The sequence below is a fragment of the Notolabrus celidotus genome, chromosome 24 (assembly GCF_009762535.1).
Source record: "Notolabrus celidotus isolate fNotCel1 chromosome 24, fNotCel1.pri, whole genome shotgun sequence".
Taxonomy (NCBI): Eukaryota; Metazoa; Chordata; class Actinopteri; order Labriformes; family Labridae; genus Notolabrus; species Notolabrus celidotus.
The window spans coordinates 6,624,355-6,639,378 of NC_048295.1; the positions used below are offsets into that span (position 1 = coordinate 6,624,355).

Here is a 15,024-nt window from a genome sequence, read left to right on the forward strand (position 1 = left end):
CCCGGAGATTTACGTCTGTGCAGGTTTAGGAGTGATTATCGAGACCTACTTAGGTGTGAGCATCATAACGTACGGGTTTTTCTCGGTCCAAGTGAGAAGAGATTTGTTTGAAGGATGTTTTTAAAAACTGTTGCCATCAGAGCTACGACTAAGTAGCTCTAACGTGTTGATATTGTGATTAAAAATGTCATAAAAAGTCTTTAATTCGTGTCCCTAACTCATGAAAACTGCTTATTTTTGTCATTCACAGTTCGACAGTGAGTTTCCTGCCCGCCCAAATGATGGAGCAGCTCCAGTTCCCTCAGACCTCGTCCCCTTGTGTCCCCCAGCAGCACCCAGGCCAGCAGTACGCAGGTACACTCCCCTCTGAACCTCAAAACCCGGCAGTAATTCCAAAGTATTCACTTTCCAGCCGCCCTGGAGATTCCCCATCACTGCCAGAGCTCCTGCTTTCTTTACCCCCCTCCTCCTCCTCCTCCTCCTCCTCCTCCTCCTTCATCTCTCAGTGTCAATAACCGGGGAATGTATTCCTACGCAGCTCCGACCCGGCCTTCTTAATGAAATAATCTTCCCTGGGTTTACTCCGCCATTGTACGAGCGTGATTAGATTTACACTGCGGATTTTCAAAATGAAAAAGAGTGAGGCGTGGTGATGACGGCTCCCTGGAGTCGGGATAAGTGAAAGTGATTTGCACATCCACCTTTTTCCTGCAAGAGCTGCATGGAGATTAAACAGGGAGTGGGTCCACCACTGCAAAAAAAACACTTTGATGACAAGGCAGCAAGAAAACATTCAAATTTGCACATGAAATTTGTGCTTAAGTGCTGAAAACACTTTTTTTAATGAGATTGCCTCAACCTGGAAAACCTGGATAAGTAATGGAGTTCCAAAATAACAATATCCAGGCCTGGGGAAGATTTGGAGACATACATACACCCAGAAATCTTTGGAAAAGTGGTAGAAATTAGCTTTATAAATACCTGTTTCGTGAAGATTTAATCTGAAAACACATTACCGGTGTGTCAGCGTCAATTAAAGCTCCTATAGGGGGTTTTCAACCAAGTATGAAACAGACTGAAATTAACAGTGAGCCTTTGTAGTGACCTACAAAATCAAACAAGCCTGCCTACTGTCATTAGCATTCTTTTTTTATATATATAGACATTTCCCTTTGGAAAGACATCAAACTGCTCTCATTTTAACAATGAAATGTGCCAATTTGGACAGATTTAGTTGCTAGCTTCTACAGTTAGCTTAAGTTAGATGTGTCTGTGCCAAATGTACTGACATTGCTGGTGATAGGTTGGCCAATAAAAGCATTAGTAGAGATGTATCTACTGTTAATGAATATATATTGGTGTTCTTGTAGTAGATCCAGAGGTGAAACACCAAAGTGTCTCTGAAAGAAAAAATGGCTACAATTTTCTAGTAAGTTAGGAAGAATAAAATCTCCATAATTACCCATCTTTTCATGTATTGCTTTTTCTGTATTGGCCTTTCGAGGACTCTCCAAATCTCCATTCAGAAGCCCAGGTGGGGCAGTCTCCTCGCTAATGACCTTTATTATTCATGTCTTGATTATTACGGGAGCACAACGGAGGGAGCCATCATTTCCAGCACATCAGTAATGAGGTCAGATGAAGGTCTCGCGGCGGCCTTACCTACAGCGTCACTAGTAAACATTTTTAATTGGCTAGGCCGGGTCCTGAAATAATCTGCAGATTAAGCCCAAATATCCATTGTCCTTGCTGCTGTTGTTTGGTAATAATTCATAAATCAACAGCGGTGTCATCTGCGTAGAGTTTCACCAATGAATGTGAAGTTCGTGTAAACAGAGGGGTATTTGTTGTTTTTTTAAAGGTCATTCGCTGGTCAGCCTTTGATTGTTTGTTTTCTTTTTTAAAGTCACATCAGTCACGTTCATGCGTCACGAACTAATAAGATAATTGGATCTCTGGGATCATTGCAGAGGACTTAGCAGCAAATGGGAATGGACTGTTATTGCCACTACGGATGTGCCCTTATAATTAAGGCACTTAAGACCTAATTGCTTGGCAGCTAACGGTATGAGAGCGGTGTTACCGTGATGAGGTGTGTAGCTGAATGAAAGCGATTGGAAACGAGCTTTTGGGTGAAAACACATTTAGTCCGTCAGTTTCCTCTGATGCATGAATAATGAGGGATTAAATTAGAATATATGTATAAAATGTTTGACTCAAAGACGGGGAAATGTCACAGAAATTAGCTTCACAAATACCTGTTTAATAGAGCGTACGTCTAAAAACAGATTAAAGCTCCGATAGGGAGTTTTCAGACGGCTGTGAAACAGACTGAAATTAACAGTGAGGCCTCTTTTTGACCTCCAAAAGCAAACAAGACCATAAACAAGAAGACTGACAATATCTACACTCTTACTTATGATGCCTTTAGCTGCTATGAGGGGGTAGGTGTCAAGTGAGGCAATTTAAAGCGTGGTTAAGAAAACTTGTAAATTTTCCGCATGATAGGTGGTTTCACTTTGTCCACAAGGGGCGCCAAAATCAACACAAAGAAAGTCACTCACTGGAGCTTTAAATGTGTTAGTCATGCATGTTAGCTAAGAGCTACTGTACTGAATGCTGACATGGATTTGAGTGGAATAAATATGAGATGTTTTATTCCTTGTTTGTTTTTACTTTGTATGCACACAGGGTTGTTGCCCCCGGCCGCCGGCGGTGGAATGGTGATGCTGCAAATGACAGGGCCCCCCTGCCAGCAGCCCCGGGCCCCCTCCCCCTGCCAGCGAAAACAGCCCAGCCACAAACACCAAGGTCCCGAGCACCCGCGCAGCCGCAGGCCCGCTGAGCTTCCCCCACCTCCAGACAGCACCCAGGTACAAACACTGCACCGACCAATCACAACAAGACAACTTTCAAACAATTGTTCCAGCAAAGTAAAGTGTAACCTTTAAAAAAAACCTCATTAAAGGTGACTTATGATGTAGGAAAATATTTAATAAGCTCAATGGCCCAGAGGTTTCGCCTTGACAACAACTATTCCCAAATTTCATATTTAATTATACATCGGCGCAGGTAGTGTTTGCTGTATAAGCGAACACGGTAGATGTCAGAAAGTTAGGATAGTCACAAGAAAGCAATTTGAGAGCCAATTATGTTTGCTTGTCTGAGTCTGACAGTGACGCCAGAATTGTCCCCTTGAGCCGAACTCGGCCTCTCAGGCGCTCCAGGCAGGTGAAACGTCGGAGCAAATAGGCTCCGCAAATGAAGTCAACGCTAGCGTAAACTGAAAATGAGGAGGAAATAGTCCTCAGCATTAGGGCGTAATGGTACATTAGGGGGGCTAATGTGGATGCAATGGTACATTAAAGCCACAAACGGCCACAGTTGCCCCGTCTTTTTTGTTGAATGAAGTTGTTTGTGTTCTTCCCCCTCTCTCCGTGGTCTCTCGGTGACGGCGTGTTGTGTGTAGAGCAGCTTGCCCTCGTCTCCGGCACTCACTCCCTCGCCAGGCCAGCCGCCCAGCGTCAAGGGCCTCCCATCAGGCATCTCGTCCATCCCTGTCATGGCGCACCATCCGCACCACCACCACCACCACCACCACCACCCGCAGCTCCCTACAGCTTTCTGCCACAGTGGACAAGGTCAGAGACTCACCGGCCACCTGGTTCACTGTTTACTAAGTCATATTAACAAAAGGACCAATGGACTGAAGCATGGTACTCACAATTTAAGGAGTTGTATTTATCATTCAAGAAAACAAAAGTCTCTTTGGGTTAAATATCAGTGTAATCTAAACCCTCACCTAAGCTAACACAGCGTAACAATGTGTCACAATTACAACCACAATTGGATTAGGAAATCTCTAATTGGCTGTTTCTCTTTTCAATCTGATTGCCACCAAGATTATCTGTTACTATGGAGGTAGGAAGTTGTGGGAGTATGTTGAGTAAGCACACAGAAGTCATTCATACAGTCAGTAAGCAGGGCCAGCTTTATGAATCTTGTTCTAACTCAAAAATTCAAGATATATATGATTAACTATCATACGTATGTAACCAAAAGGGGGTAAGGTAGCTAAACAGTGCTCCAGTATATTCTGTGAAATCAATATTAATGATACCAATTAATTTATATTACAAGATAATAATAAAATTGTCCATGTGTTTTTGTACTAGAACAGAATTGAGGCACAAATCCAACTCCTTATAAAGCCACTATTTATGTAGCATTTTAAGTTTTACTGCTCCTTTTCTTTCAACGTTCAGGTGAAGCGCACTACTCCCTCTTGGGCCAACCTCTGCAGTACAAACCCTCCATCAGACCTCCGCTGATCCACGCTGCACACATGGTGGCCAAACATCAGGTCAGACACAACACTGGCAAATTCAAACCAATGCATGCCCTTCTGTATATGTGTATATGAAAGTGTTCCTAAGTAGGGTTTTAAAACATAAATATTAAAGCATCCTTTGGTTCATGATTAATTTAACCCCCTTCCTCCTCCGTCCAAAAATAACCCAGCTCTCCTCCTCTTGTGTCCTCAGGGTCCACTGGGGGTTTGGCGTGGCGGTCATGGGAGGAAGGCCAGCAGAAAACCTCTGTCTTCAGATCTCAGTGTAGGTCAAGCAGGTAATAGGAAGTCCAGAGGGAGGCTTGAGTTAAGTGAACCTTGAGTTAACCGCAGTCAGTTTTAGTTTGACCAAAACATGACCCCCCCCTCCTCCTCCTTCTTCTGCAGGACGGGAGTAAATATTGTAACATATGAAGTGTAGAAACACAGGCTTGGCAGTTTTTCCAAACTCCATCAAGCTTCAGATGCCAATCAGAGAACTCGTGCTGAGATTCATCGTGATAAACTCAGCTGCTGTGTAGCCTATTTAGCAGATTAACTGAAATAACGTCAGGTGTTTTTTTCTTTATTGTGTCAAAATGTGCTTCGTGGCTGTGGAGGAAAAGCGCCTGTTTGGGACTGTAAGCAGAATAAATCACAGACAGGGCAGAATTCACACCTGGCAGTGGAACCTGCAGCCCCGGCGGTATTGTGCCGAAAGAAATGTGCTGATTATTTCGAATAGGGTGATGCTTTTTTTTTTTTGCACTTGCCGGAGTGTTTTTTTTTTTCTGCATTATTCAGGTGCTCTTGTCAAAAATCCTTCTAGTACAATCAACAAGGAAGGATGTGCTGCCGGATCTGTTGTGCATGAAGTGTCAGGGAAAAGTTCAACAATGCATCGCTGCTGCTGCTGCTACAATGTCACACTTTCTGGTCACCCAATAAGAATGCAGCTTATAAAGACAGTGAAATATTATTCTCTAATTTCGCTTCAGCACTGCGTTGGTGTGACCGCCCTTCCGCCTAAAGCTTTAAAGCTGACAGCAGCAGTTTATTGAAGCCTCCCGATGGCGCAGGTCTGTTTTCCTCCTTACCCATGACAGTTGTTTTATTTACCCGCTTGCTCACACTGCTGTCTGTGTGTGTCTGCAGTAAGCAGCCAAAGCCTGGAAGTGACAGATCCTCTGCTGGGGATTGGCCGCACAGACTCCCACCCCCTCCTGGCAGAGCTGTGCAAAGGGGGCGAATTGATCCAGCGGCTGTCGGACCATCAGCCCGGGCGGTGCGACACAACCAGAGACGCTCCCAGCGGACACCTGGCCCCATCATACTCCATCTTTGCCATTCTTCCCTCCAGATACAACAACCCCCAGGCTAGCGTTAAACTCCGAACTAGCACCAGACACAAAGAGGAGCTGTGTGACTCGAACAAGGCCGGCTCATAGCTGCTAAGATCTCGGCGCGCCGACGAAGCGCCACATGAACGCACATCCAACCACCTGCCTCTGCTGCCTCAGTCTGGACTGCCTCGGTCCAAGTCCCAGACTGTCCAAATCCAATCAACTTATCCAATATTTGAAGAATGAATGTTTACTTTTATTTAGTTTTAGTTAATTTTATCATTTTCCTGGCCAACAGGTCTGTGCAGGGTGGAAAAATTGAGTCCCGGTTTGTGTGTGAAATGCGTCCGTGGCTACTCTCGCCCCGTGTGTATTTGCTATTTAAAACGAAAGTGTTTAGAGAGCTTTGGGATTCATTTGCCAGCTTTAAGTGACTCACTGTGGCTCTTTTTTTTTTTTTTTTATAGCAGGTGTGTAAATTTTACGGCATCACATCAAGAAAAACATCAACGTGTTCCTGAATCAAGAATGTTTTTCGTGTCCCGACTTTAAAAAAAACCCAGACGTGAAACCGTGGGGTCTCGGTTTCCTATCATTCAGACTGAGCAGTCATATCAAAGCAGTTGCTCTGTTTTATTTATCTTCCATCATGTGTGTCCTAACTTGCTCTCAGCCACTGACTCGTGAAAATGATTAGCATTTATTTCCTGTTAGCTACACACACACAGACACACACACGAGCGAGTTTCTCATCCATCATGGTCCCAACAATCACTCCCATCTGCACTTGTACAATGTGAGCCCATACAATAATAAACACTGAATAATAGATATACTACCTGAATTATTTAAAGTCACTTTTATACACAGTGAATGTTGGATTTGCACTGAAGTGATGGAGATAGAGATTTGATTGGAATCATACAGGGCCTGGATTTTCTTTAATTTACCCCCGTCGTACCTGTTTGTTGCACTCTGCCAGGCCACTTTCTTTTATATTTAATTAAAATGTTTATATGCACAAGATAATGCAAATGAGTTTTTCATGCTTGGGTTTCTTTTTTTAATCTGTTTGAGTCTGGACATGTGTGCTGTGTGTTGTTTTTTTTTTTTTGGGGGGGGGTTGTCTTCAATAAATGTTTGCACCACGTGTTGACAACTATATCAGAGCGTGAAGGAGTCTGCACTGAGGGTATTCAGATGTTTATTTGGAGCTAGGTACGATGGCCCTGAAGTGCAAATCACAACGGCAAATCAGAAAACATTTGATTTGCCATTGTGTTTTCTGATTTGCTGTTGTGATTTGCACTTCAGGGCCATCGTAGTCTGATCCTTGACATGTGTGCTGTGTCTCGTTTTCTTATTTTTTTGGGGGGGTTGACTTCAATAAATGTTTGCACCACAGGTGTTGATATCAAAGCATAAAGGAGCCTGCACTGATGGTATTCAGATGCTTCCTTGGAGCTGAGTACGGTGGCCCTGCAGTGCAAATCACAACGGCAAATTAGAAGACACTGCCGTTGTGATTTGCACTGCAGGGCCACCGTAGTTTGAGTCCAGCCATGTGTGCTGTGTGTCCTTTTCTTATTTTTTTGGGTGGGGTTGACTTCAATAAATGTTTGCACCACTTATGTTGATATCAAAGCATAAAGGAGCCTCCACTGAGGGTATTCAGATGCATCCTTGGAGCTACATGATGCTTAAGTGTGTGTGTGTATGGGGGAAGCAACAGATGAGGCAACTCTTTGAAAAATGTTGCCATAAAGTTTGTATCTGTGCCTTTTGGGCTTTGCAGAGATATACGGAGAATTCTTGCTGCATACATTAGCCCTCCTCTGTGTTAGCTAAATGTAGAGAAACAGAGTCGTCTAGTGGACAAAAAGTACCACTACACCCCTTTATTTCATGTTGTCTGTCTCCAGGCAGCAAAAAGGAAACTGAAACGATAAACAAATGGAGTAACTGTCGTGTAACTTGAGTGGAAAGAGCGGGAGGTGTAACATCAGTTTTTGCAGCTAGTTAGCTTGACGTCCATGTTTCTTCCACAGTTATGCAGACTTATACTGTGCACAGAACCAGGACTGTGGTCGTGTCCGGAGTCCCCGACGTGCTACCCCTCAGCAGGATGATAGACAAGCTGACAATCCACTTCCAGAGGCACAGGAGGAGTCACGGGGGAGACGTGGACGCGGTTCGGTACCCCACCAACATAAACGGGGTCGCTTTTGTCACTTTTGACAGACGTGAAGGTAAATGGACAAAGTAGCTAGCGGCTAAGTACAAGCTAGCACTTCAAATTAATGTTTGTGTGTTTTATAAGGTGACAGCACTTTAAGAAGCCATAATCAAAGCTAATAAGTTAACAACAAACAGGCTAATAGCTGTTTATTGTTAATACACCATAAGCTTCCTCATTTAGGAGCCCCACTTTGTGCCTGACAAGAACACCTGGACAGCACAAAACTAGCTCACTTGGCTGTCTTTGAATATATCAAAATATAAGTGCACATGATTGAAGTTTTTTAATACAAATAAGTTGTTTATTTAAGGAAAAGGCTCTTATACCTGCCTAGAGGGTAGACCTGAGCCCACCTTGACATATGATTGGCCACACCAGGTGTCATCCAAGAATCCTCAACTGTGATTGGCTGGTGGCCTTGAATATTATTCAAAATCAATTAATAGTTTATTCAGGCTGTGCTGCATAAAGCCTTTGGTTAGTACCAGACAACATCATCTTTTTGAGTCTGTAAAAAACTAAGTGTTACTCTGTTGTGTTACTTTTTCAATTCAAAGCATACTCAATGAGGCGCTGGTGGTCTAGCGGTCTAAGCGCCCAATGTATAGAGGCTGCAGTCCTCGTCACAGAGGTTGCCAGTTTGACTCCCGCCCGGTCAACCATCCACTGCATGTTATCCCCCACTCTCCACATTTCCTGTCTGTCTTCAGCAACAAAAACACCCCAATAATATTACATCTCTTACATACTTAGTAGGTAATTCAAGCCGCTATGATTAGTGGAGTTAAAAAGGGCAAATTAATATTAATTTAACATTTTATGCCCCACTTGCACAAGCTTGGCCACCCCTGTCAAAAAATAAAAGCCTGGATCCACCCCTAGTGCCAATCTCCCCCCAAATTCATAACCAGGAAGATAGTGACTAGAGGAAAGAAAACTTTTGAATACCATAATTGTATTAGTTTGGACTTTTTGCCTTTATTAGAGAGGACAACAGAAGAGAGACAGGACACTTAGGGGAAGTCATGTGCAAATGATCTCAGCTGGGAATCGTACCAGTGACCTCTGCGTTGAGGACTGTAGAGTATGTTGGGTGCTTAGACCACTAGGCCACCAGTGCTCCATGTATGTATGATTTTTAACTAAATACTTATGTCCAATAAGTGCACATGTCCATTACTAAAGTTATAAATTGAGATAGGTTTTTTTTTTAAAGCTTCAATTTTGCAACAGATGGAGTATTTCCCAGCCAGATGGTCTGAAGAGTCCTCCTGGAAATACATCAAAAAGAACTAAATGTTGTTAAAGGAGCCTCTTGGGTTGTTTTTTTTTAAAGAGAGCAGCGAATCTGTGTTAAGAGTACTGAGTGCTTATTCAATCTGACTTAAATGTAATAGCAATATGTGAGCTGCAAAAACCCTATCAGGCATAAAAACACATTAAAGCCCTAACTGTGCTCCGTCTACGAGCAGGCATTAGTTAACATACCTCCTTTGTGCTGTAATTGGCTCCTATGGGAGTAAATTGTGGCTTCAAAGACGATAATGTAAAGAGGTGAATAATAAATCAAACATTTATTTACATGAAGTGCTGCCTGGATGTGTGTGTGTGTGTGTGTGTGTGTGTGTGTGTGTGTGTGTGTGTGTGTGCGTAAGTGATGAATGATTTAATTTGTCAACATGAGGCTGGTGTTTGAAATGAATGGAGGTAGACTCTGTGCACTTACACTGACAGGAAAATAACAAGCATCATTATAATGTTGACATGTGAGACCATAGCAGATCAGTGCAGTACTCTTGACAGATGCAGAGAGGGTGCTGCAGAAGGAGGAGCAGATCATGAGCGACAGCGAGTTTCCTGTGAACTTCAGTCTCACTGTGTTTCCCTTCAGTGAGGACGTAAGTTTGGACAATCAATTACATTTCTATCAGAGGGTGTGACGTGTTTCTGTGTTTGTATATCTATATATATCTATCAAAGCATGGCTGTCTACCAATGAGTCTGGTTCTGCTCGAGGTTTCTACCTGTTAAAAAGAGGTGTCTTTTTATTGATATGCATAGAGACCTAATGTAAGTCCACGAGTGAGCACTTAGCTACAGGGGCAAGGAAGATCTACCCTTTCACAGGCGGGACCAGACTGTTGGTGGACAGCCATCTTCCTCAAACGGGCCAAAAGAGAGGGATTACCAAGGCCTTTCTTTCTATGTTAAATGTTATTCAATAACTTTCTTTGAGATTCATTCGTCCTCTATTTATTATTCTCTTGATTAAATATGTATGTGTTTTTGTGCTGCAGGTGTTCCTGTACGTCCCCAGGGCTTTGGTTGATCTCTCCGTATTTGGCAGCAATCAAGCATCTCTAATTCAGAGCCTGCAATCAGCTCACAGATCGTTACGTTTCCGGCCTTCCCTCAAGAAGAGAAAAGCCACAATTGAGGGTCCTTTCGCCGCCATCCAAGCCCTGAGAAATGACCTCATCCACAGGGCCAGCCGGCTTAAATCCAACGACTCAGCCCAAACTGCTCCCGACAAAATAAGAGAAACTCCTCTTAATCCAAGGGTAATATCTCATCCAGAGCTTGTCCACACTGTAAGCCGCAGCCGTTCTAAAGCTAAGCCGAAGCCAGTGAACAGCTTATCAACAGGGCTGCAGACCACAGGTGAGGCAACTGGAGTCCAAAGCCCGCTCTTAGATGCTGAAACTCAGAATGCTTCCCGGAGGCTGAAAGTTCAGGAGAGGGGTTGCGCAGAAGGTTGCTTTGGCGATACAGATGAAGAGGAAGTAGAAGAAGAGAGTTCTCAAACCAGGGTGGAAATGCCCACAGAATTCAGAAATGAGCAAGTGTTAAAGGAAGGGATGAATGCAAGGATAAGACGGTCTTCATCAGGCGTGTACCTGCCCCTTGCAGCGGAAATGTCAGCAAATGGAAAGCGACGGAAAGACGACACGACACGAAAGCACACCACACCAGACGGGACTTTTGGGAAGGCCAAAACAAAGAGTCACACCGGCTCTCAGAAGGAATCAGATCAGAATAGCTCATCCATTACTTCTGTTTCAAACTCATCAAGACGGAAAAATGAGGATCCCAAAGAAACCTGCATCTTGGTCGACTCTAACATATTTCAATACATCAAAAAATTTGCCAGGAAAGACTTGGACAAATGCCTAAGAGGTCTTGGTGCATCCATTGAGAGTAATGAAGGATCTGACCTTGTGAGGGTTATCTGGACTGAGACCCAAACCTCTGGGGCGACCTCGGGGATTCAACAGGCCCTGGATGACCTTCAGTTTTTGGTGGAATCTTGGGTCACAACTTTAAGAGTCCATGAGATTGACTTTGGCAAGGAGGAAGGACTTGATAAACAGGAGTTGATTAAGGTCTGTGATGAACTGAGTGACACGTTTGATGACAGTCTATACATGTTCCAGGGTTCTCGTATTAAGATTGTCGCTCCTTCCGTGTCTAGTCGCATATTTTACATATTGGCAGAGAGTAGAATTTCTAAACTCCGAAAACAAACCCTTCTGAATGCAGTGGCATGAGCTATAATAATTGAATGCAATACCATTCAGTGACCACATGGTGGTGCAGTTGCTCTACATATGACCTTCACAGAGTTTGAGTATGTTTTTGTTACAAAGGCAAATGTTGAGAGACATTTCAGTTTTAATATCAGTTACACAATATTTGTTCATGTTCTTCATGGAGTCAGAATTGAATAATTACTCACAATATATGAGTAATATAACCTCCATAACTCAAAAATCTTGGTTACTTCTCCACTTAAATGAGACAAGACACTGTACAAAAAGTAAAGTCCAGACTGTATTATCATTTACGAAAACTGTGTTTAATAAAATGTGAAAAAACAATATTTTTTACTTTATTGTATTTTTTATGATTTTATTAGGCCACCAGCGCACCCCAAAAAAACAACACTGCTTTAGAATTAAATCTTTCTGCTTTTATTTTTGCCTTGAATGGCACATGAGGCCTCCTTACACCATGAAAGACCTAATTTTAAATTCCCTAAAGATTTTTGTGTTATATAGTTTTCCATTAAGAAAAAAAGAAGACTTGGACATGATCAAAGTTCAGTTGTAATCACAATGTTTGACACTAGGGGGCAGTATTGCGCTTTGTCCTTCACTGTGTAAAAACAGTGACAACATAGCCCTGCTCAGGATGCTATTATGGAGGCTGGGTTTGGCAAGCAGGGTGTAGATTGGCAGGCAAATGATGTCAGTTGGACATCCCATTATACACCCTCTCCCCTCCACACACACACACACACACACATACACACACAGAGTCATTGTGTTGCACCTTCTCCAGGGGAAATACTGATCCTTGCATGTGATGTGTGAAGATGTTCAGTAAAATCATGTGGTGTTGAGAGTTTTTTTTATTTTAGTTTTTTTGTCTTCTATTATTCAAATGAGCTCGCTCCACAGCCTCCATAATTGATTCATTATGTAAAAAAAAAATAAGCCACACTTCTATAATGAACACACACACACACACACACACACAAACATAGACAATCACTCATCTCCCAGACATACACACACACTCTAGGTTGTTACCATAGGAACATAGTGGAAGAGGTTGCCGAGCTGCAGCGCCGGGCATCGTTAGAGGAAGCTCTCGAATACAATGAAAACATCCAGGAGGACTGAGGAATGACGTTTTTAGAAGAGAACCCCTTCATTAAAGACGAGCGACTGCCTCTTAACACAGTGAACTCTGCTGCCCCGTCCTCTCAATTACCCATTATGTGGGTGGGGGGCTGGGGTTATTGTAGTGAAACAGATAGAGGGGTCAACAAGAAGAAAGCATGAATTATTTTTTCTGATACTGGTCCTTCATTTCATCCCTTTTCATTTTTTCTCCCCATTATGCATAAAGTATAATTAGGTTATTGTGCTTTTGAATATATTAAGCATGTATGACTTTCAGAATGGAGGTCAAAAACAGCAGCAGGCCAGGAAAGGATACCAGAGTGTGTTTGTCAAGGAAAAGCAACACATCAAAGAGATAGAAAACAAACACAACAAGGGACTGAAAGTAAACAAAATACACAAAGGACAAAACAATCGTTATAGGTGGTGGTTTCATTAAAAACAAACTGCCACACCATTTCCTGCTGTCTCCAAAAGTTATCTTAAGATCCTTAAATGATCTTACAGTGTAGAAGACTTGGAAGGTAATGTCTGTGCCAATGGGTCCAAAGTCTAGAAACCCAAATATCAGTCCAGACCATCTGTTTTGTTTCCAGGCGTGTACTCTTGTGCGGTCATGTTCAGGCACATACATCTCGGTGGTCAGAGGTCGGTCAGCGAATGCAGCAGACCTCTGCATTTTTTTGAACACAGTGAAGGATGGGGTAGCTGGTGATGAATTGTTCTCTCCAGGCAATGTGTGTGCGCGCCCGTTGCAGTCACAAATTGTGTCTTAATGATTCTCTTTACAGATCATCACCCTGCCTGGGAGGGGGGGAAGCAGGAAGGGATATGAGCTGCACCCCCCTGCTGCTCCGGCTAAATGTTGTATGGGTGTTAGGGAGTCGTGATGGAGGAGCCTCGGAGAAGAAATTGGGGGTAACAGACTGAGGAAATGTTTGTGTGTGTTAGCTGTGGAAAAGGATGAATGATGTTTAATTGAACTCATATGGAAGACATTCATCCTCAGATTAGCATAATGAGATGTGTGTACATTTCCATACATGGACTTTTCTTTATATAAGAAATGAGATACAATGATTTAAAAGTCTTCAAGGGTGTGACCAGCTCAAAGGAATTTCCCCACCTTTGCCTGTTACAACCTTGCACCTTTCAACACACCTGAACCTGCCTCTCATTGCACAATCATCCCCACAGCTAATATATACCAAGGAATAGTAATACTTTAACCACCAAGTTGAGGGATGTGAACAAATAAGGAGCAAAAACTCTCAAAGAAAAAGCAACTAGAATGTGACATGAAGTGTAAAAGCACTCTGAGAGTTCACTGCAATTTGCTGCTGTAACTCTGTGGTTCACATTTTGATATTTGAAAAACAAATCTACTTTCTTTCATTTTTTATTTAACTTCTTATCCATTGCCCTGTTTTTTCACATTACAACCCACCATCTGCACATCCACACTTACGAGCCGTTTCAGGAAGTGTCAGTGTAATTATCAGTCTCTCCTCTGATCACTTTAAACAGCTCAGAGTCAGTGGGGTGTAAAGAAGAAATGTGATTGCCTGTTAAACCTCGACACCACAGACCACAGCGCTCAACACACGGCTGCCACATGTGGCCCCCCGTGAATTCAGAACTTTTGCTCCTGGATATTTAAAAAGATAGAAAGCAGTGGAGGCTAAAGCTGGAAGTATACAATCTCATGCATTTAACAAAGTCACTGTGGAACCAATGAGCCTCTGGGACCAGTGTATAGTTTTTATTTTGGCCGTCTTCTAGGGTTGTTAACATAGGACGATGGGAAAAATGACTTTGCTTTCGATCCAGGCTTGGTTGTAACCGAATCTGGCAACCCACCGGCAATCATCGCCCAATTTCAGCAAGCTTCTGTCAAAGATGCCAGAAACAACGTGTAGCAACAGCTAGCTAACAGTAGCTTGCTTGCACGCCAAATATTAAAAAAAAAGGTACACAAAGTCAGAGCAGTTGAAATAGATAATCACCCTTTTTTGGGGTGCACTGGTTTACATTTTCGTAAGCATATGACAGCCGGTACTCAATAATGTTGTTTTAACGATTTTGCAACACCTTGCAGTTTAAGATTCCATTTCAGACAGAGCTTGTTGCCTGAACAGTTTCAGTTTTGGCAGTAGTTGTCTGCAGCTGGTCCCCCCGAAAAACCCCAATGATTGGTAGCACTGCCTTGTGGGAAAGCATCTCAATTTCAGCCCTCATTCTCTCAGCTCCATTAGCTAACAAAAGACCAGAGGCCGGAGAGAGAGACACATTTCTCAGGTGGCAGGGTATGATTTGTGGGTCTCTGGATTATTTGAGGCACTCTGTCTTACTCTAAACTGTATATAAATGTGTCCAGACACTCAACAGTGAAAAATGAAATTGCACTGACCATGACAGGACCAC

The 15,024-nt window shown here is 43.0% G+C and overlaps 2 protein-coding genes across 8 annotated transcripts in view; both read left to right on the forward strand.

Annotated features, from left to right (window-relative positions):
- The window catches only part of LOC117808019 (R3H domain-containing protein 1), a 44,368-nt gene extending 37,531 nt beyond the window's left edge, over nucleotides 1–6,837 (forward strand). For 3 of the 7 annotated variants that reach the window (XM_034677428.1, XM_034677430.1, XM_034677429.1), the window contains exons 19-24: nucleotides 251–354; nucleotides 2,692–2,873; nucleotides 3,470–3,641; nucleotides 4,266–4,363; nucleotides 4,545–4,629; nucleotides 5,486–6,837. In XM_034677428.1, the coding sequence (XP_034533319.1) occupies nucleotides 251–354; nucleotides 2,692–2,873; nucleotides 3,470–3,641; nucleotides 4,266–4,363; nucleotides 4,545–4,629; nucleotides 5,486–5,778 (934 nt within the window). In that variant the 3' untranslated portion in view covers nucleotides 5,779–6,837. Of the gene's footprint in view, nucleotides 1–250; nucleotides 355–2,691; nucleotides 2,874–3,469; nucleotides 3,642–4,265; nucleotides 4,364–4,544; nucleotides 4,630–5,328; nucleotides 5,444–5,485 lie in introns of those variants that run through there. The other 4 variants (XM_034677432.1, XM_034677433.1, XM_034677431.1 and 1 more) reach the window with 3 other exon arrangements.
- A 422-nt stretch (nucleotides 6,838–7,259) lies between these two features.
- LOC117808021 lies at nucleotides 7,260–11,792 on the forward strand. Its single transcript, XM_034677434.1, has 4 exons — nucleotides 7,260–7,340; nucleotides 7,722–7,922; nucleotides 9,716–9,810; nucleotides 10,210–11,792. Exons 1-4 carry the CDS (start codon nucleotides 7,289–7,291, stop codon nucleotides 11,458–11,460), a joined length of 1,599 nt encoding a protein of 532 aa, XP_034533325.1. The 5' UTR covers nucleotides 7,260–7,288; the 3' UTR covers nucleotides 11,461–11,792.
- The last annotated feature ends 3,232 nt before the right edge of the window (nucleotides 11,793–15,024 follow it).

Bases quoted from the DNA above. Each gene is read 5' to 3' on its own strand.
- LOC117808021 (XM_034677434.1), top strand. From the start codon at position 7,289: ATGTTTGCACCACTTATGTTGATATCAAAGCATAAAGGAGCCTCCACT. The intron at 7,341-7,721 runs GTATTCAGATGC...TTTCTTCCACAG, and splicing joins TAAAGGAGCCTCCACTGAGG to TTATGCAGACTTATACTGTG. The intron at 9,811-10,209 runs GTAAGTTTGGAC...TTTGTGCTGCAG, and splicing joins TGTTTCCCTTCAGTGAGGAC to GTGTTCCTGTACGTCCCCAG.